The sequence below is a fragment of the Dermacentor silvarum genome, chromosome 11 (genome assembly GCF_013339745.2).
Source record: "Dermacentor silvarum isolate Dsil-2018 chromosome 11, BIME_Dsil_1.4, whole genome shotgun sequence".
Lineage (NCBI taxonomy): Eukaryota > Metazoa > Arthropoda > Arachnida > Ixodida > Ixodidae > Dermacentor > Dermacentor silvarum.
Genome location: NC_051164.1, coordinates 99,657,238 through 99,677,599, shown reverse-complemented (window position 1 = coordinate 99,677,599; position 20,362 = coordinate 99,657,238). Strand labels below are relative to the sequence as shown.

The 20,362-nt window shown below is 42.8% G+C and overlaps 2 protein-coding genes across 2 annotated transcripts in view; one reads left to right on the top strand and one right to left on the bottom strand.

Annotated features, from left to right (window-relative positions):
- Nucleotides 1–3,077: 3,077 nt before the first annotated feature.
- LOC119433440 (U11/U12 small nuclear ribonucleoprotein 35 kDa protein-like) overlaps nucleotides 3,078–20,362 on the bottom strand; it is a 52,073-nt gene continuing 34,788 nt past the window's right edge. The window contains exons 2-6 of the mRNA XM_049659219.1: nucleotides 18,169–18,303; nucleotides 15,853–15,951; nucleotides 13,501–13,711; nucleotides 11,105–11,507; nucleotides 3,078–3,217 (exon numbers count right to left, since the gene is read on the bottom strand). Of these exons, the coding sequence (XP_049515176.1) occupies nucleotides 3,205–3,217; nucleotides 11,105–11,507; nucleotides 13,501–13,711; nucleotides 15,853–15,951; nucleotides 18,169–18,279 (837 nt within the window). The 5' untranslated portion in view covers nucleotides 18,280–18,303 and the 3' untranslated portion in view covers nucleotides 3,078–3,204. The remainder of the gene's footprint in view (nucleotides 3,218–11,104; nucleotides 11,508–13,500; nucleotides 13,712–15,852; nucleotides 15,952–18,168; nucleotides 18,304–20,362) is intronic.
- Nucleotides 18,851–20,362, top strand: part of LOC119433439 (uncharacterized) — a 102,700-nt gene continuing 101,188 nt past the window's right edge. Inside the window, exon 1 of the mRNA XM_049659212.1 lies at nucleotides 18,851–18,960. The gene's annotated coding sequence lies outside the window, so the exon portion shown is untranslated. The remainder of the gene's footprint in view (nucleotides 18,961–20,362) is intronic.

The window sequence follows — 20,362 nt, the reverse complement described above, 5'->3', positions numbered from 1 at the left end:
AGAATAGCCCTGGGATTGGTCGGAATGCAGAAAGTGCCGGCAAAATGCACGCCTCTCATTGGCTCGCAACGACAGCTAGACGTATTAAAATAGTGCAGACGACAACAGATATTTGACCCAAACCAACCAAGAAAGAAAATCTTTCGCACCCTAAAATATACTGTCATCCGAAAAAAAGAAAGAAATTCGTGTAGAAAACGTGATACTTCTATATAAAATGCATAAAGTCAGTTGATAAGCTTGTATTTGAAGTAAACACACGCGTTACTGCACCTGCAAGTAGTCACTGAATGGGCGTAGTAGCAAGCGCCGCTTTTTAGTTGCGACACATTGTTAATAACAATAGAAGTAAACTGTTTCAACACTTATAAAAGTTTTGTACCTTTATGTTTATTTACCTTCTATTACTTCTGCCATTGCTAATCTTACAGATTATTTATTAAAGCCCTAGAACATTGATACACACCGGCACGTTCGTATGGCCTTCAAGATACCCAACAACCTCTGAGGTAAACCAGATGTACAACTGGCTCACTGTAGCTTAAGTAAAACATGAAGCACATTTTGATTGATTTTTTTGTTGAATAAGCTTTATTGACACATTACAAGTGCTTACAATAAAAAAAATATATATTGGACAGATAGCCAGTTGGCTAGATGTACGCAAAATAATGGCGGGAACTGGGAAGCCACGTTTGTGCGCTTGCACGCGTGAACGAGGCGTTTTAATAGGAACGAATGAAACTTCGTACGAAAGCACACTTGTATTTCGTGGTGCATTTCACTTTCGCAGGGAACGGCTACTCAGCGTTCAGGAAAATCGTTCAGGCGTACGTCTTAACATCCGCTAAGTTATAGTGAAGTAGCCCTATCTAGTTCAATTTAGTTAAGCAGAGAAGCTAGCTTACTATATGCCTCCGCATATTTTGTGACGGCAAAAGTGATGACTGACTGATCTGCAAATAAAGGGGCACTAAAGAGGAACATTAACCTGCATTAGATAAATTACACTGTTCAAATAACAAAACAGTCACTCTTACCGCGAGAAAAAAAAAAAAAAAAGTGAAAAAGTGAAAAGTGAAGTGAAAGTGAAAAAAAAAAAAAAAAAAAAAGCGCACAAAAACGAAAGTGGCGTCACAGCCCTCAGATTCCCGCCCCACCGTATACTTGTATGCTTAGGTCTAAGCGGTTGTCTAAAGGCACAGCAGGATTACACTGCATTGATTTTTTTTAAGGGTCAGAGAACCTAGCAAGGTTTGAGAACTTTTCCTGCTGGGCCAAAACCGTCCAAATGTAGGAATACGCATTGAAATCTGTGACGTCACCATGACTTCGGGTGCGGCGATTTCGGTGAGAGAATCAAGAAAATGGTGTTCGGCCGTCGTTATCACCGGTAACATTTCCCGCTAAAACAAACGAAAATAAGGAGTTTAAATGAATTGTTGCTCTTTAGAGTTCCTTGAGGAGATGGGCGTGTGCACTAAAGCTGCCTCAAAACTTTCACAGATGACTAGCTGAATCCCCATGGTCAAATGGGAAGGTAAAACATTACCTAAGAAACTCCCTAGTGGGACTTGTCAGGGTAGTGCTTAAACATTCTTTCCAGTCGCTCATCTTGCACACATACATCTATTATTGCCCTTATTAATCTCGATAGGGTTTAATGTAATCGTAATTATTCTTAATTAGGACTTCAATCACCTTAATTAGCCCTACATATGATTTTCCTTCCTAATATTGCTTGGACTTAAGTAATGTAACTACAATTAATCTTAATTATGCTTAATTAATTTCGACCACTCTTAATTGATCCTGATTAGTCGATTTAATGCTAATCAAAATTAGGGTTAATCATTTTTAGGTACACTTAATTAATCTTGATTAGTCTTATTTAGCCTTAATTACCATTGCTTAATTTTAATTATCCTCACTATTCTTAATTACCCTCAATCATCATTATACTTAATTCCATTGTAATTAATTTGCTTTAGGCTTAATCAATTTCAATGTAATTCATCTTATTAGTTTTTTACTAACCTTCATTACTCTTAATACCTCTTCAGAACTCGCTTTATATAGTCATAATAAATCTCAGTAGTGATACGTAGCTGTAAGGCATATACCCCCTACAGATGCCAATTAATTCTGGCAATTTAAAGTTTTGTTTCGGCACAGCCTTTGCTTCTTCAGAATCGGGAAAAGCGTACTGCTGCAGAACAAAGGAAAAATCTTTCATCCTTCGGTGTGTCTTGTCAAGCTTACAGAATGTGGACTCCGTGCGAGAGGAACATCAAATATGAGAACATAAACTATTTCAAGTCTTACATACTTGAAAAGCACCCGTCTGTCATAGATGTACAACACTGTGAAAAACAATGAAAGAAGTGAACGCACTACATGATGACATACTGATATCGAATGCAATAACCCAGACAATAAAAATATTTAGTAAAACCTGCTTGCTGGTCTTTATAAAACAACTTGCACATAATTCAATTTTGTAGCTCAGCTCTAATCAAAAGCGTTCGAAGATTTTTGCAACACATTTTAAATATTAATATTTTCATCAGTGCTTTCATTTTGATGTACTAACTTGGTGACACAGCCACTGATGGGAACATACCTCCATAGGACCCCACGTATACCTATGGAGTGCAGTGTGTCCTGTGTTACACACAGATGGACGGACATATTTCCGAGGGAAGTCGCGATAGAAAGCTTATGCATTAAAACACCGATAGCGGCTGGGTGGCAAAAGGGTGCAAAAAGGAGGCTGGAACTCCTTGCACGTTGCACAACAACACACAATGAATAGGGGTGGGCATATATTAGAAAGTTCAAATACAAACAGACTACTCGCTGCTATTCGCTTCGTACTCGATTTGGGGATTCACTATTCGACGTGTTCGAATATTTGTTCCTTTCAAATATATATAAGGGACAAAATACTTATTGGAGTCTTGAGAGTACAGAACGATGGAATCGAGGACTGTTCCGAATGATTCTGCTACAGGACAGCTGCGGTTGTCGAGCAGAGGCACCAGTTTCTGAGCAAATGCACAGGAGGGCAGATAACACCCATGACAAACGATCAAATCCTTTTATTCATGTCAGATACTGCAAGATGAAATCAACTGCAAGGCGCTAGGGATCCCAGGATCACTTTCTTCAAAACGGGTGCCCCACAGAGATGCAACACTCTGGTTAAACAGGTGACCTGTGAGAAGAGAAAAGGAACACAAAATGAAATTGTTTTCACTACAAAGAGCTTTGTATGCATAATCTACAGCATTTGGTGCTTGACTGACTGCATTGCTCCATGCTATATGGAAATCGAAGCATTTTAGGCACTGACATATCTCTCTGCACTACAGTATGCCCAAGGCAACCAACCACAGGGTAGTGCATTTATGCAAATGAGAGCCCGTTTCACAAGTGCTGTGTTACCGCAAGAAATGCAGGGAATACACGCACCGAACAAGTGTTGGTTACTATGACGTCCATAAAAAAAATTAAAAATATTGCGCTGGCATGACAGACACAACAGGAGAGCCAGTGATGGAAAAGCAATATTGGTACCGAAACAAATACAGAAGTTAGAATGAGTATAACTTGATTTAGAACAAAATGGACCTGGTATGGAAGCATGCCCTACAGGTGGCCAGACTTATGCTTGTATTACATGTGCACCAATATTCAAGAATACAAAAAACCTTCGCTTATGTAGTATTCCAATCTGAGCAACTGATACGTCAAAGACAGCGAAGATGCGTAGAGGAGTTCTCACACCTTCCTGAAGTCCTAGGGGTCCATTTTGCCACGGCCTGAAGTCTATCCTTCACTATGCAAATGCTTTGCTATACACGGTGCGATTTCTTCGCAATACCAGAGCCCTTTCAAATGCTTCGCTATATCCAAGCTTGAAACTTCTATATGCCCCATTATATCTGACATTTATGTTTACTGTGCAGGCTCTACCCATGCCGGTGATCACTTGCACATTTCCAACCATAAAGGTTAAACTGGCATGCTACTGTTGTATGCGTGGGAATGTTGGGACGTGGTGGCTTTGGATTGGCTTTGTTCTAGGAGGGCCAGGACAACTTAAGGCGTCCCTGGCTAGCCCCGTTTCGTCTGTCACAATCGTTGACTCTCTACTAAAACAGCACGTAAAGAGCAGTTTTTCGTTTTAAACATATACATGAATGCTTGTGCTTGGATGTACAATTATGTAAAACCTAAAAAGTACCAGCCGGATGCTTAAGTTGTAGGACAGATAACAAGGTTTGTTCGTGCACAATGTGTGACAGTTTGCCATCTGTTTTCGTTTTTCCTCATTTGCATACATTCTGTAGGTGAGTAAACTTTATCAAATGATGTAATACAGGCGAATGAAAACCTTTTATGAAGATTTCATTTCAAGACTTGTTTGTACAGCCATGACCATGGTTTAGGCCAAGTCATGTTTGAGACAAAGCCTCGCACACCCAAACATCAGTATTCTCAAGGCAGCACAGCACCCTTTAAGAAACTCGCGTAGATGGTGGCACCAGATTTCCCTCTAGTTAATATTGTAAGAAGCTATTATTCCAATGGTGATAGCTTTCTTTCAGTAATAGCTTAATAGGTGTCCAGCTCTGGCACCTGAGTCACGTGGCCATTTCGGGGCTCTGACTCAGGCTGCTTGATTGACATTTCATGCCAACTACAACGCCACATGCCGGCCTTCACCGCTGTGGCAAGTGAGCATTATGGAACTCCTCTTAACAGCTTCGCTTTGAAACTGCACAGATATTAAACATCTGCACGGATTTCAGTTCTTGTTTACGCTCAATAACAGATCGTCAGAGCAGTGTGGACCAACTAGTTCAACAACATACAGTCAAACATCTTTATAACGAAGTGCTTGGGGAACCTGAAATCATTCGTTACAAAGGTCACTTTGTAGTAAAGGACGCGCACCACACAGCTCACAATAGAATCGGGACAGAATTATTTCTTCGTTATAAATGAGCTCGACTGTATATACTGCTTGTTTTCATTTTGTCAACGGCGCAGACACAAGAGAGATGCGCCGCAGTTTCCCTGACGCGCATGCACATCCATGAGAGAGAGAGAGTAAACATCTTTATTCAGAAATTCTTTAAGCTTCACATGCATGAGAAAAATGTGGGGACTGTGCTTAGGTACTATGGATGCACACATGCTCTTGCCTGTTTGTCCCTAACAGAGCTGCACTATGCGACTGCTGATAAATACTCTGGAATAAGCCTCTCTCATAAAGGTGGTGCAGCTCTCATGTGTCTGTGGAGTTCATACAATGGAAATATGCAGTGGCGTAGCCAGGGGGGGGGTTGGGGGGGTTCAAATACCCCCGAAATTTTTTCCGCAACCCCCCCCCCCCCTACTTACCCACCCTTTGTTTTCGTCGCTTCGCGCTTACATAATTCATGAAACCGGTGCTACTATCACTATTTAATTCCTGGGCGCTTCCGTTTGGGTTGGTAATTTACAGCGAATCATGTCTGCATATGGAAAAAACTGTCACGGTGTTTGTCAAGGCTTTCACACTCTGTGAAGTTTTGGGCGAGAATGTGGCGGCCGCATTCTGAAGCAACAAATGCGCAAAAAATGAAGCAACAAATGCGGCAGCCGCATTTGAGATGATGGCGAAAACGCTCGACGCCCGTTTACTTAGATTTAGGTTGCACGTTAAAGACCCCAGGACCAGGTGGTCGAAATCTCCGGTATACATTTCCGCCGCTTCCCTTCAGGTGCCGGTGAGGCCGCGCTCGCGCAGGATTTTAGGCTACGTTCACACTTGGTCTCGAAGTTGTAGGAATGGGCAAAATCTTGCAAAAATCCGCCCGCCTAGGCGGCAAAACAGGCAGAATAACAGGCTGCGAGCCAAATCGGTCTCGGGCAGATTTTTTCGCCATGGCGAAGCGGAAACGCGGCGGAAAGTCGTTCTGCTTCACTGGAAGCTACACTAGCATGTAAACAACCGGTCGTAAAATGGCACCGGGCACCAAAACCATGGCACCAAAAGTGTAGGCTGAAATGCTGATCGACGCGATCAAGAACCAGCCCTTGCTCTACGACAAGAGTGGCACTAAAACGTACTGTCAGCAATACTCGCGATAGTATTCAACCTCGTGCGACTGGAGGTGCGGCAACGAAGCCTCGGCGTGACCCAACTTCTCGCGCTTTTGCAAAGCCAGGCGAACCCACCACCACCGTTTCCGAGGTGTCCGCGTCTTCCGTTTATTTATTGTCCATTTCTAGAAAACAAGTAGGTAGAAGTATAATAGCCATTTCTTCTTCCACTTCCATGGCAGACAATAGTTAGGCAGATTCCTCGTTGGCGCTCCATAATTCTCCTCGCACGTGTGCGGTATGTTGCAGAAGTCGCGGGGTGCTTTTTTCGCCACGATGATAGATTGGGAGCGTAGGTCTCACGTAGGACGCGCAGGCTTTGGCGAGCCGCAACACAAGGGCCAGCCCGGGTTTTAGCTGTGGTGTTCCCGTTGCCCCTTTGGTGTCCTGGAGGCGCCGACAATACGAAATAATGAAATGTTATTACAACTTGTAAATAGAAGCTATTAAAGAAATATTATCACGCCTAGGCACCAACTTGTGACTCAGCGCTACTGCGCCCATGTGCGGAGAATTACGGAACGCCAACGAGGAATTTACCGAAGGTCGCAGATGACACGCGAAGTTGCGTAAAATGATCACTTTTGATGACGGTACGTGGGTCAAAGAATGAACATACCGCTCGAAATAATGCGATAATGAGCGCCACCACGCCGACAAACGTACGCAGACTAGATGGATCTGGACGAAAACGGCAGAGGCGGCCACGGCGGTAGCAAAACAAATGTGAACAACTTGGACAGGTGCGGAAAAAATTTTCCGGCCGCTTCGGGATTTCCGGCCGCTTCGGGATTTCCGCCCGCTTTGGCCTTTCCGCCCGCTTGCCGCTTTCCAAGTGTGAACGTAGGCTTAGTCTGCGCGAGAAACGTCTCTTGTTTGCGATTGCGCCCCTACGGAAGGCTGGTAATTACTGTTGTGTTGTTGAATCCCAAACCAGCAATTACGGAAGGCTGGTAGTTGCTGTTTTGTTGTGGAATCCCAAACCAGCAATGTACACACGAAGGGGTTGATGAGCAGTGAAATTCCACCGACTCGCAATAGAATGCACGAAACAGACAGCCGACAAGCATGAATTACTGCTGTGCGCAGTACAGCGTAAGTAAACTCTTGTTGCAGGCGCTGAAAGTTCTCGTCGGAGGTCACGCGTCCTGAGAAATTGATTATGTGCACTATGCACTGAACAATACCGGAGTTCATTCCTGCATCACTAGTACACCAATCAGTCGAGATTCTGTGAGGTACAAGGCCGCTTGCACGTTTGCACCGGCGTAAGTGAAGCAGAAATGAGTTGCACGCACTACTTAAAATGCGTACACATGCCATATCTGTGCTGTGCGGTGAAATATTCTGTACAATTCTGAATCTGTTGACGTAAAGGCAAATGACGGCTGCACGCTCGCACACAGCGGAAGACACAGCGGCCCATGCACTTGCCGCAGGAAATGCAACCCTCTCGTATGAGGGAGCAGGGCGACGAAAGCTTCGAAAAAAAAAAAAAAAACGCCTTGACGCGTTTTGCGCGTATTTAAGTTTTCTAGCACAAAGACGCAGCGAACAAGCTATTGCTATGGGAGTAGGTATAGCCTGGTCACACGTGCATTTTCACGCGCATAGCCGTCCTTGACTTGTGAAACGCACTTCGCCCCGACGAGGACGACGCCATCTACGCTTAACGGAAATTAACAATTAATGATGTCTTCTCCGATCGCACGGGTCGTCTCAATGATGCGTTTTCGAAGACTGGTCCACTCAGTGGCGCGATGAGAGACCGTTGCTCCAAACGCCCACTGTACCTGTCGTGCTTACTGTATTTACTGAGCTTACTTTACTTTTTACTTAATTTCTTCACAAGCACACGCACACGCGAGGGGGGGGGGGGGGGGGGCGGTCCCATGTCTTTGATATACATGTATAGAGTCTGCTTACACTACCGCTATTTATTATCGATCACGTGACCTAGAGGAAAGCAGAAGCGTGCCCCCCCCCCCCCCCCCCCTGCCGGGCCGGTGAACCCCCCCCCGAAAAAAATTTCTGGCTACGCCCCTGGAAATATGAGTATATACTTTAAAGCCAACACTCTGTTACATTTCGCTTTCTAAATTAACTTATTGACAAGTTTCTCAAACAATAAATCCCAAGAGGTACATTCCTCATGAAGCAGCTTATGACATCGACCTAATGTACCCAAGTTGTGTGTAAATGCCCAAGTTGTGTGAATAGCAGGCTGCTGGGATGTTTGGAGCTACTTGGTTATGTCAAAGTATAATCTTGCAAAGTGAAGCTAGTACTGAGAAATGGTGCCACTGAACCAGTTGCTCTGCAAGTGACCCTGTTTTGTTTGTATACTTGTGATGTTTGTTCAAAGGTTATGACAGTCGAAGCTCAATACAACTAACATGGATACAACATCTCATGTTGACCGCTAATCAAGGACGAAGACAGAGAAAGTCTTAGTCCTTGGTTAGCGGTCAACATGACATGCAGTAAACATCAACTAGGCCAAACTCAAGTTATCCTGATGGATACAACAAATGATCAGATATAAGAAATTATAAAATGTTTCTTGCCATTAGCAGTATGTAATGAATATATGCTTATCACGAATATCAGATATAGCAAAGGTATTTTTGCATTAGATGCGACTGTTATAAAGAGGCTTGACAGTATATGTGCATACATGTATGTGTAGTCATCTGTAACTGTTCTGGGCTGTGACTCATTTGACTTTAGATAATTTGAACAAAAGTGTGTGGTGCCCAGAATTTTGAATTACTGTGACTCGACTGTAAGTCCCTTCATTATTTTGGCGATTTCAACTTAGCGACAGATAAGCTCTTTTCCTTTGCAATTGATGAATAAGTCATCCATTGGCACAGGAAAAATATTGACAGACTTTGATGAAACCAATCTGTCAATTTCAGCTAAGATCCCCTTCAAATAATTTTTTGCCGTATCAACATTTACAGCATTCTTATTATTCTGTTATTGTTCTCACAAGCCAGTAAACCATCACACCTGCTCTTGCTTATTTGCTGTTTTTTTTTTCCCCATCCTCTACATCACTGTTCATACCAGTAACACTGCATGGCCACTACCAGGCAACACTGAGTGTAGATATTACTAAGCATTTTAGTTTTATAAGAATGGTAATTAGTTATAGGACAAATTGGCTACTTTGCTCAACATCAAATTTTTATTTGAGCATGTGTTTGCTTAGTCTTATTTTTTCAGCCATTAGCTCTCACTTTGCACTCTGAAAAAGCGTATTTGTTATGAACACAACACTGTCCTCATCTACTACAGCATTTCCAGTTGCTGCCTATGAAATACAACTTTTGTCCATTAAATTCCGAAACCGAGTCCATAAAACGGTCATTCTACATTTACATCACTTGTGCAGCTCCGCTTCGAAGTATTCTCTCTTGCAGTCTATACACAACTTCCAACACTTTTTGTGGTCTTGGGACGCAGTTAGAGGAATCTTCTTTTCGCAGGGCTCTTAGCTCCTTTGTTGTGGCATCTTATGGCCTCAACACTCCCCATACAGCATCCTTTTAGGGCTCTCTTCACATGTGGAAAGAGAAAAAAATTGCATGGGGAGAGGTCAGGGGAGTATAGTAAATGAGGATGCACAGTTATGCTGTACTTGGCAAGACATTTTGTGACGCTCAGGGCAGAGAATGGCCTTGCATTATCGTGCAGAAGACTCCATTGTCCACATGCCCATACGTCAGGGTGACGATGTCACAGCCTTTCACCACCTGCCTTTGCGGGATGAACTCATGGTGTTTGACACCTCTGGCATTTGCAAATAAAAAAATAGCGACATTGTTTTTGTTCTGGAATTCTCCCGCCACACCTTTTTCGAAGCCGGAGAGCTCATGGACCACCATTCATCATTCTGCCTCTTTGTTGAAGTGTTGTACTAAAAGCCCCTCATTTCGTTTTCGGCAAAAATGCTGTTGATGAACGAGGCATCCTTGTGTGTCTCAGAGAGCGAATCAGCACAAATTGAGTGTGTCCTTCTGGTCTTGTGCGAGAGAATATGGCACTAATCTGGCATTCAGTTTTCATTTCCGTAAGTTCTCAAGCAAAATTTGGTGGAATGTCGTCTTATTGATGTCCAGGGCATCTGGTGTGGACTGTGATGGTGCGATCTAGCTGCATGAGTTCCCTGATCTGAGCCACGTTTTCTTCATTCCACGAGGTTGAAGGGCATGCCTGTCTTGCGTCATCTTCCACTGAAGTTCTCCCCGAAACAAACCTCTTGCCCTATTCGAATACTGGCGCCCACAATATGTTGTTGCCATAAGCATCACAAGGAAGCTCATACGTCTGTGTGGCAGTCTTGCCAAGCTTCACAGAGAATTTGATGTTCACAGGCTGCTCAAGGTGGACGTCCATCTCTACACAGTCACTCACAGTAGAATGCGCCAACGGCTAGTGGCAATGGATCTTTCTTCCATGCAATGCAATCTAGCAGCTGTCGCAGCAACCAACAAAAATAACACCAAGTTAGTCCCAGAACAGATAAGATGGCGCCACATGTGCACCAATATATGTTTCAGGGAATCACTTCTACAGAAGAAGGTTAATCAGTTTCGGAACTTCACGAACAAACGACATCTATGCACAGACACCACCACTCTAAGAGTGTCTGGCGTGCAAAACCTCCCACAAACTACCAATCGCCAAAGCTACACAATATTGCAGTGGTCAGTGTGGCTAGTTTCCAACAGCACATCGCCACAGCAACACAAGTTTGAATCCCTATGGTGGCAGACACAGTTTTGTTTTTCTTTGCCATAAGACAAATGTGATGCTGAGGATGAGAAACACGTCCTAACGACTAGGATGAGATAATGACAACTTGACGATAATGACTTTGGCCAGAGCAAACCCAGTATCGAGCTTCTAACTACTGTCGCAGTAAAAGAAAAGCGCACACCTGTGACTTCTGCGTTCTCTGCTGTCGTGTTCGTCCCGTTTTTCCCGGCTCGAGTGGCCTTCATGCTTCCGCCGACGGTCACTGCTGCTCTCGTAGGGTCGACTGTAGGACTTCACAGAGCGGTCACTTCTGTAGTCTCCTTGGTGATGACGGTCACGCGGCCGTTCGTAGCCCAACTTGTTCTCGCGGATAAAATCGTCTCTCCTGTCACGGTCCCTCCCTCTGTAGTCGGACCCCGAGTAACGGCCTTCACGGCGGTGAGGGAACTGGTGACTTCTATCGTTAAACGCCTCCAATGAGTAAGCTCCACCTTTGGAACCGAGGATGATGGGCTTTTTGAAAGGACGGTCGAGGCCACCAAACCTCAGCTGTCCCGACTCCTTCTTTCCTCCAAAGCCGCCACCTAGAAAGCATGAAAAAAAAAAAAAAAATCAAGGACATGAGCACCATCGTGCCAGAGATACTGCGTGCATTGGTCATTTTTCCCTTTGGGATATATTGATTGATTGATCAATAGATTGTTTGATTCATGATTCAGTGAAAAGATTGATTCAAAGCAGCACTAAGATTATGAGAGCTGTTGTGGTGGAGGACTCCAGACAATTTTTCAACACTTGGAGTTTTTAGCATGCACCTCAAAACCAGGTAGGAAACTATTTTTGGCATTTTGCCCTCCTGGAAATGTAACTGCTGTGACCAGGAATCAAAACCGATACCTTGTGCTCAATGGCACAGCACCATAGCCACTGAACAATAGCGGCGGGAATTTTCACAATTTGAAGATAAAACTGGAATTTATCGACTCACCAGCGAGCTTCTTAGAGTCCACTGATTTCAGCGAACTCAAGTTGTTCGCTGAAGCTGTTTGCAAGGAAGAACGTTTCCTACTGTTTCAGATACCCGTGCTTCACTGATATGAAAAAATGATGTTATGAGGCATTATCACAGTATTTTCACAGAAATATCAAAGAACGCTTATGGTTGATGCAGCTTTATACAATGTGGCCCGTACCGCAATGACAAGCATATTACTTCGCGAATCCAGGTTATCAATGTAGCCAGTTTCTTTCCTACTGCGCATTTCCATTTCAAAATGAGTTCCATACAGAAAAAAAAAAAAAAGCTGCAACAAGGAACTCAGTAATTTTGTTAAAAAGCCACGCTAAAGGGAAGCTAAAGCGTGATAAGTTAAATGTTGATGGGCGAGTTGGTTCATGTGCTCAGAAATAAGCAAACGCATTAAGAAACCCATGATGTACAGAGAGACAAGGTAGTTGAGATGATTAAATTTACGTTTGTTTCTAACATCATGTTAGTCTATCCTGGTGAAGTGTATTTTGAACAGTCGATCTGCATTCATTTAGCAGAAGAAAGGTTGAAATTATATTAGCGTAAATAAAGGGTAAGTGTTTCAAATTTGAATTTCGTGCCCTAACTGCTGCGTTGGGACGTTAGCATGATGTCATAGATCTCAAAATAACTTTTGCATGTCTCGATGTTTCAGTTTAGAATAGGAGGAGGAGGAATAACTTTATTGAAAAGGAGTTAGGGTAAGGGGTTATGAGCTCGATGGGTGGGGCCCCAAGTAGGGGCTCCACTGGCTTCTGCTGCCTGGCTGACGTGACCCAGAAGCGCTAGCTGCACCTCCGGGTCAGAGCTGGCGAGTTGTGCTTCCCAATGCTCCAAATTATTTGATGGTTTAAATTTACCTGAAAAGGCATTTAAATCTGCTGGTCTATTTTGGCAACTCCACGAAATGTGCTATAGCGATGGCGAGCCACCACACCACGGACAGGCGTGCCTATCCAGCTTTGTAAAAATTTTATTTCAACTTTATAAGTTTGAAAAAAAAAAAAAACTTTTTGAAACTCACCAGGGCCGCTTATTTTGTAGCAATGCTATTTCCCGATGCTAATGCCTTTCGGCGCTTTTGGTGTTTGTGAGTGGTTAATCGATGCCCAACCTGTCGCGGAGTGTGAAACGCAGCCACACACGAATGCGCAAAGTGCCGAAAGGCATTTGCATCGAAAATGGCATCACTAAAAAATAGCAGCCTCGGCCGAGTTAAGTTAGAGTACACCATAATCATCATTTATCAATAAATTATTAACCAGACTTAAGCATGAACTGCCAAAATCCATGACGTTACATCAGTGCTGCCAGCCATCTCTTGTTTTTGCCTTTTTTTTTCTGGATTATCAAACCACACGTCACAACAAGACTGACTTTTCTAGTCAGTCAGTCAGGTGTAGTTTACAAATCCAGCTTAACTTAGCAATCCTCCTTAATGTTGAGCTCATGCTTTCTTGAAAGCTTGGTCCTTGCCTACTTGGAAGGTGCATTGACATGCCCCTTTGACAAGAGCAGCAGGTTAAGAGAAACGTTTGAAAACTGACCAAGCCGACGGGGTATCCAACCGGGTAGCAATCTCTCTTGTTCAAAGTCTACAAAGACTTTGCAATCATCGATGAGCATATTGTTTGCGCTGCTTGCAGCCAGGGCATCCCTTGCATCGTAGAATTCGACGAAGGCGTAGCGTTTGGAGAAGCTGGTGACGAAGTCCCTGACCAAGTGGCAGCTCTTCACGTCTCCATAATGAGTAAAGAACTGTGAGAACCGAGAAAGGCGGAAAAAAAGAAAAGTTTTCAACAATAGCATTTCACAACACAGCCTGAACAGCCATTTTTATAGAAACTATAGCTACCAGGGGTGTCAGAGGCAACAAGAAAATGTGCAAATGAGGCAACGAAATCACTGAAGGAGCACCCTTGAAGTCTAAATGACAGCTGAATTGTAACAGTGCTACTAATAACCATTGTAATGCGCAGTATGGTGCATTGTTAAAGTAAAATCTAAATTAGTATTAAGACTAAAATAAGCTAAATTGTCATGTAGTCGAAGTGTTCCCAGTAAAAAAGGTGCTTGAAATATTGTGTTAGGCAGACCTGTAGTGGCAAAAATTTATTTCTGCATTCTTGGTATCAAAACTAAGCTGCAATCAGTCCCGAAACACTAAGTTGCGGTTCCCTTTACCAGTGAACCATACTGGTCATTTAGGTGTTTAGTTTTACTTCAGTTTCACGTCCCATAAGACCAGATAGCGATGTCCTCAATGTGGCGAGATATCAGTGAGGATGACCATAGCTCTTCAGCAGTTAGCATGTTACGTCATGAAGTAGGCAAAAGTGTCAGTAAATTTTCTTTTTTTTTTCTTGCTTTACAATGCTGCTCATACTATCCAAAGAAATAAGAATCATGTTTAATAATGATGTAATGTCATAAACTGTGCAAATAACTCAAGGAACTACATAAAATACTGGGTTCATCAGAAGCCACACAAGGTGTTGCAACATGTGATGAGGTGAACTCATCATAGACCCTATAAATTATGAAAAGCAGCACCTTGTAAGAAAGAAATAGTAAAATGTCATGGTAAAATATGTTACAAATGTGTTCAACACTGGGCTTTTTGGTTAAGCATGGCCTATAATGGTAAGCACCATGGAAAACAATGATAAGCAGACAAACACACACATAATTTGTCTGTTTTTCATTTACCATGCTGTTTACTATCAGAAGACATGTAAACTGCTGCCCTGACAAAGACAAGGTCCCTTATCGAAATGTTGGCTCCAGCAACATTCCCCATTTGACGACTGTTAATCACTTCAAGCTTCCAAGTTCTTATGAACGTCAGTCTTGTTAGGGCATAGTAAAGTGTGTGCAAACCATCATGAACTGCTGCAGCATAAAGACGCTGATCGAAATACAGCTGGTTAAACAAAAATCTTTACTGCCAAATTTACTCGCCTAATGCTCGTAACCATTTAAATGGACATCTGACATTTTTTTTCTCGAGCAATCATTGCACCCTCGAAAACTTCTGCACAGACAGTTGTCTGTCTGTTCCGATGTCAGCGTTGACAACGACTCTGAATAGGTCGGGCAAGAGTCACTTTATATATTTGTTTAGTGACAAAAAAAATTATGGGGTTTTACGTGCCAAAACCACCATCTGATTATGAGGCACGCCGTAGTGTGGGGACTCTGGATTAATTTGAACCACCTGGGGGTTCTTTAACGTACACCTAAATCTAAATACATGGGTGTTTTCTGCACTTCACCCCAATCGAAATGTGGCCGCCCTGGCCGGGATTCGATCCCGCGACCTCGTGCTCAGCAGCCCAACACCATAACCACTGAGCAACCATGGCGGGTCGTTTAATGACTCTAGGTTCAGTTAGTGTCTGTAAATAAATGGCCTTTGCAGTTCCTGCTTGTGTAGAACCTGTGCTCTTTTCGCAAAGTTAAGTGTTATTTGAAAGTAATTTTTTGTTTTAATTTACAGTGGCTCGCACAAGATCCCTGAATTACAGCCAGTTTATTTTTCATCTTTCTATTTAGCACCTACAACATTTTACTGGAAAATTTGGCTACGTAAATATCGCACTTTCTAGAGTCGCATCAATCTTCCACAGAAAGAGTGCTAGCATTATGCGAGTACATGTGGTAGCTAATGACAGACAATAGTTGGAATTTTGCATCTACACTGAGGAATCACGTGGCCATATTGTGAAATTCTGCAATGGCGGCATTTTGAGCCAATCGGAGAGGCCGTAGCAGCCCTCTCAGCCAATCAGAGCTGACAAGATGGCGAATTTGACAATATGGCAGAATTTGCCAACGTTCAGAATGGTACCCATGCTAGTCGCAGCATCTAAACTTTACAAAAATTTCTCGCAACCTACCTCTTTGATGGTATCCTCTGTTGTACTTGGACACAGCCGAGCTACAAAGATCGTCAAGCGTGGGTCAGTTTTGACGTGCTTGTTAGTTTTATAAGTAGCCTGAAAGTGAAGCACAATGGAAGACCAATGAGCAATCCATAAAGGCAAAGGACAACACACTAAAGAGCATACTAAATAGTTAAAATTGCAGCTCAGGCCTTTGCCAACGTTCCTTGTAGTGCCAAAAAAGCTATAAATCAAATAAAATTATTGCATGATTTGTATTGTAAAGATATGCCACTGGACAAATGCAGTTGTGCGCACAGCAGAGGTGCATCAATGTTCAAAATTTGTATGAGTATGAGTCAAATACTTTTTAGTCATTCAAAAGGATGCTCAGGGCTGCCAACCTCCGAATGGACAAGGCAGATAGTTACAGGTGTCGGCTCGTGGACAACAACTTCGCCAAGCCTATACTGCAATTTCAGCGTGAGGAGGGCTTCCACACTTTCATTTAAATGAACAACTAAGCCGCAAGACAAGCCTTACGAAAAAAAAAAAAAAAAAAAAGATCCCTTTTCAAGCATTAAATATGAGTGCTCAAATACCAGAAACTTTCTAATAACAAATAAAATATTGCCATATTCCTTTCGAACTAAGTAGCCACTATTTGTAAATACTAAAAGTTTTCCAAGAGTTTTCGAATACTTCAATTGCCAATTGTGCATGATCAACCATAAGACTGTAGCCAAAGTGTGACAAGTTTAATTGTGGGGGCCATAACAGTAATGAGACATGAGAAGTTATGTAGTGGAGCACGCTACCGCACTCACGGAGGCAGACTTTTCAGGCTGAACTGCCATAATTGCCATTCACGAATGAGTTCGGAGTACGTGAATAAACTGTTTATTTAATTCTATTTCTCCATTTGCGCTTTTATGACTCTTTGTAACGTGCAATGTAATGACAGACACTTGCTAACGTTGCGATTATATACTAGTAAGTGTGAACATTGTTTTATATTAATGGTGAAAAAGGCTCATCACTATTCAAAAAGTATTCAATATTCGATTCCTTTCTGGCACTATTCAATTTGTATTCAATTTGGTATTGACAATTACTTTTGCGCATCCCTAAAATTAAATATTCGGTACCTCTAAATATTTGTGTGTAACTATTAGTGTGTAACCAAGTGAACCTTCTAGGTGCAGCTCCTTACTTCTGTTATAGTCATTTTCATGGCTGTAAAGGCAGCAAATACTTTTCACTTTCTGGGCATTCGAGTTGGTTTCATTTGATTTGATTTTTGTTTCCGAAAAATTACAGGTCAGGGGAAGGTACGGCTACAGGCAGAAAAGACTGCCTGACAAGGGCCCTACTGCACATGTACTGTTCAGCAGCAGCATGAACATTCTATAAGAAATTATACTGTCGATAGCGGATGCACTGTACAGAAAGAACTTGGTAGAGCAAATAAGCGACAATAACACACAGATATGGTGCTTGAGGGCATATGTATTCTATGCAGGTGTACAGGACAGCAAAATAAGATTTAACATTTTTGAAGCGAGACGTTGACACGTGTTTTTTTTTTTTTCACATTAATTAGAATTTGCGTGTGTTGACTTTTTAAAAGTAGGTATTAGGTGCTGGTTTAATTCCGAATTGAGTTCTACAGAGGGGAACTTGTTGTATTGCTTGTTATTAGATAAGTAAGTGTGTACAAATGCAGACTAATTTTTCTGTTTTTCACTGTTTTTCAACTTAGCTAGCTTCAGCTTATATACTTGATCAACTTTTAGCATTTCATTTTTTGAAAAGAACTCTGCTGTGTGATCGAGAAGATCGAGAAGAAGATCCCTGGTTCCCTCTTCAGATAGCTGTATTCGATTTAACGATGTTCATACTCGTACGCCTCCTAACATTCAGTCAAGTTTCAAATAGTTTCAAAGAGCAAGAACGAACAAGAAACAAATATTGTTATGAAGAGAAGGCGACAAGAGGCCGTCCTTGCGACGCACAGCAACACAGCTAATTGAAAAAAATATGACGGCGGGAAGGCGACTGCGTTTGAGCAGATGGTCATGCCTGGAGTGAACGATGATGCCTCCAAAACAAAAAGGGTAATTGACTGTAGCAGACCCTCAACGCAAGCACGAGCTACAGCGGCAACAGCTCTGCGAAATGAAACCGATGTCCAGCAGACAGAGCAACCACGTATGAACAGTGTAGGTGCTACACACGACAAAGAAACAAATGAAGCCAATGACTTGCTGCTTACTTTAAAAGCTCACGATTCACGTAAACGTTCTATACCGATATATGGCAACAACTTACTTCCATAGCACGGACGATGCCGTGGTCGTGAGGTTTGACGTCGGTCCCATCGATGCTGCCGGCCTTTAGAGGATCGTAAGTACGAGCGATAGGTGACCATACCGCATCCATTGTGGCGTGCGGTTCTTGAAGACACTGGACGGCAGAAACAAACAAGCAGCGACGCAGAGTTCAGGAAGCTTCAAGTGCTTCCTGCGCTTTAAGTAGAAACTATTGCGCCAGTGGGCGCCGCCATCTTTTTATGCAAGTAATAGAGTAAGCGCAGAAGTTGAGTTCCTTGAAACAGAATGGTGCTAAGCGCCACCACAACCTGCAAGCCATAAAATGAAAGCTCTCAAATAAGCGTGAAAAAATAATGATATATAGGGGGAATTACAAAATTGGCTCAGGCTAGCTAGACGTTTAGAATTTTTTACGACTCCACATTATTCCTCGTCCTCTAACGGCCGCGCACAGAGCAGCCGATCCGGGTTATGGTATCCAGGTTCAGGGGTTCAGGCTCGCAGCGAGTGCTGAAAAATTGCCTCGTTCTGAAATTGTCGTGTTTACTCCGCACACAAGACGGAAAAAGAAAAGAAAATGGATGCCGGACGGGTTTTTTGTGTACCATTATGCGTGTCATCGCGGTGGAAAGACAGCAATGCATCATTTGATCGGTTCCCGAAAGGAACAGACGACACGTACGCTTTGGAAAGTGACATGAACATGAAACTTGGGCATATTGAAAAGATGACTGACACTACACGCTGGTTTGTTCGAAATACTTCACTAGGGACGACATCTATCTTCCCGGTGAGTAGACCATTGCTTTCTTTTTCTTTTTTTAATATCATGTGGTTGTTTGATATCGCGGAGTGTACTTTCGTTTAGGCAGACGATGTACACCTCTGCTAAATTTGATTTTGGTATCTTAGTTTTCTGCCCGAGCCTTAGTGTTGCTGATGCTTTAAGCAACAGGAATATTTACGCTAATGTACTTTAGTCTGCTGCAGGCACGGTAGCTGTGAACTGTAACTATAGCTCAGGAGGTCTCAAGTAAATTGTGAAATACGTTATGCCGCAAAGATACATATCGCTTCGATAACATGCTTTCGTTTTGAGGTGCACGCAGAAGATGCGGTGTTCTCACTCAACGCGTTGAGTTCTCAGTTTATTTGCTGGAACGAAATAAGGGAGCTACTGCCAAGAGCTCTGGTTCCAGCTTTGAAGCATGCACGTGACTTACACGTGACCGGAGCATCCGTTACAGCTGATTTAATTCGTTTCCAAGTCATGCAATTACACTAATACTAATGACTTCGCCCAAAATACACTATCACTAAATTTCGAAAACCTGATAGAAGAAACGCTACTTTGAACGGTTGGTTGTTATTCAGTTCTCACGTACGTTCTTGACGTTTCACCAGGGTTTGTGACTCCCTAAAGGCGGCGGGTGTCTGCTGTGTTCCCAAGCCCAAGCCCTACTTCGAACACTGCTTACTGCGAACACAAACAAGCCCCAGTCATCGGACACAAACGACCTTATTACACGTTGAATAGGTTTACCGTAGCGCGTATAAAAGACAGGACAGAAGAAGACACAAGGACGCATACGGCGCATTTTTTTTTTTTTTTCACCCGAAGCACATGCATAAAGGAGCTCGCTGTACTAGAAATAAAATTCACGAGGGTTGTATGTGGGCTGGTTGGTAACGCATCTTGAATTGATTCAGGTTTACCGTAGCGCGAATAAAGTACAGGAGAAAAGAAGACACACAAGGACACACACGGCGCTGTGTGTGTCCTTGTACGTGTGTCTTCTTTTGTCTTGTATATTATTCGCGCTACGGTAAACCTATTCAAGAAGTGTTACCAACTAGCCTACATTACAACCCTTGTGAACCGATTATCAGACGGATCGGCGAACTAAAGAGAAAGGTGCATCCTATTCGCAAAATTAACTTTCATGAGCTTTTATCCCAAGAGACGCTTTCCAGGTAGCATTATAGTCTTTAGCCTTGTTCTGTCTGAACACTAATGCGCATTTAGATTCTGTAAGGACGACAGACGTACGTTACTATCTATATATATTGTGGGATTCTATGTGTGTTACACAGCAACATGAGTCGCAGCGCGGAATAGCCTATGAAGGTCGAAAGCAGTCAAGTATTGTACCTGTAGCCAGGGGCGTATCAAGTATTCTTAGTGGGGGGAG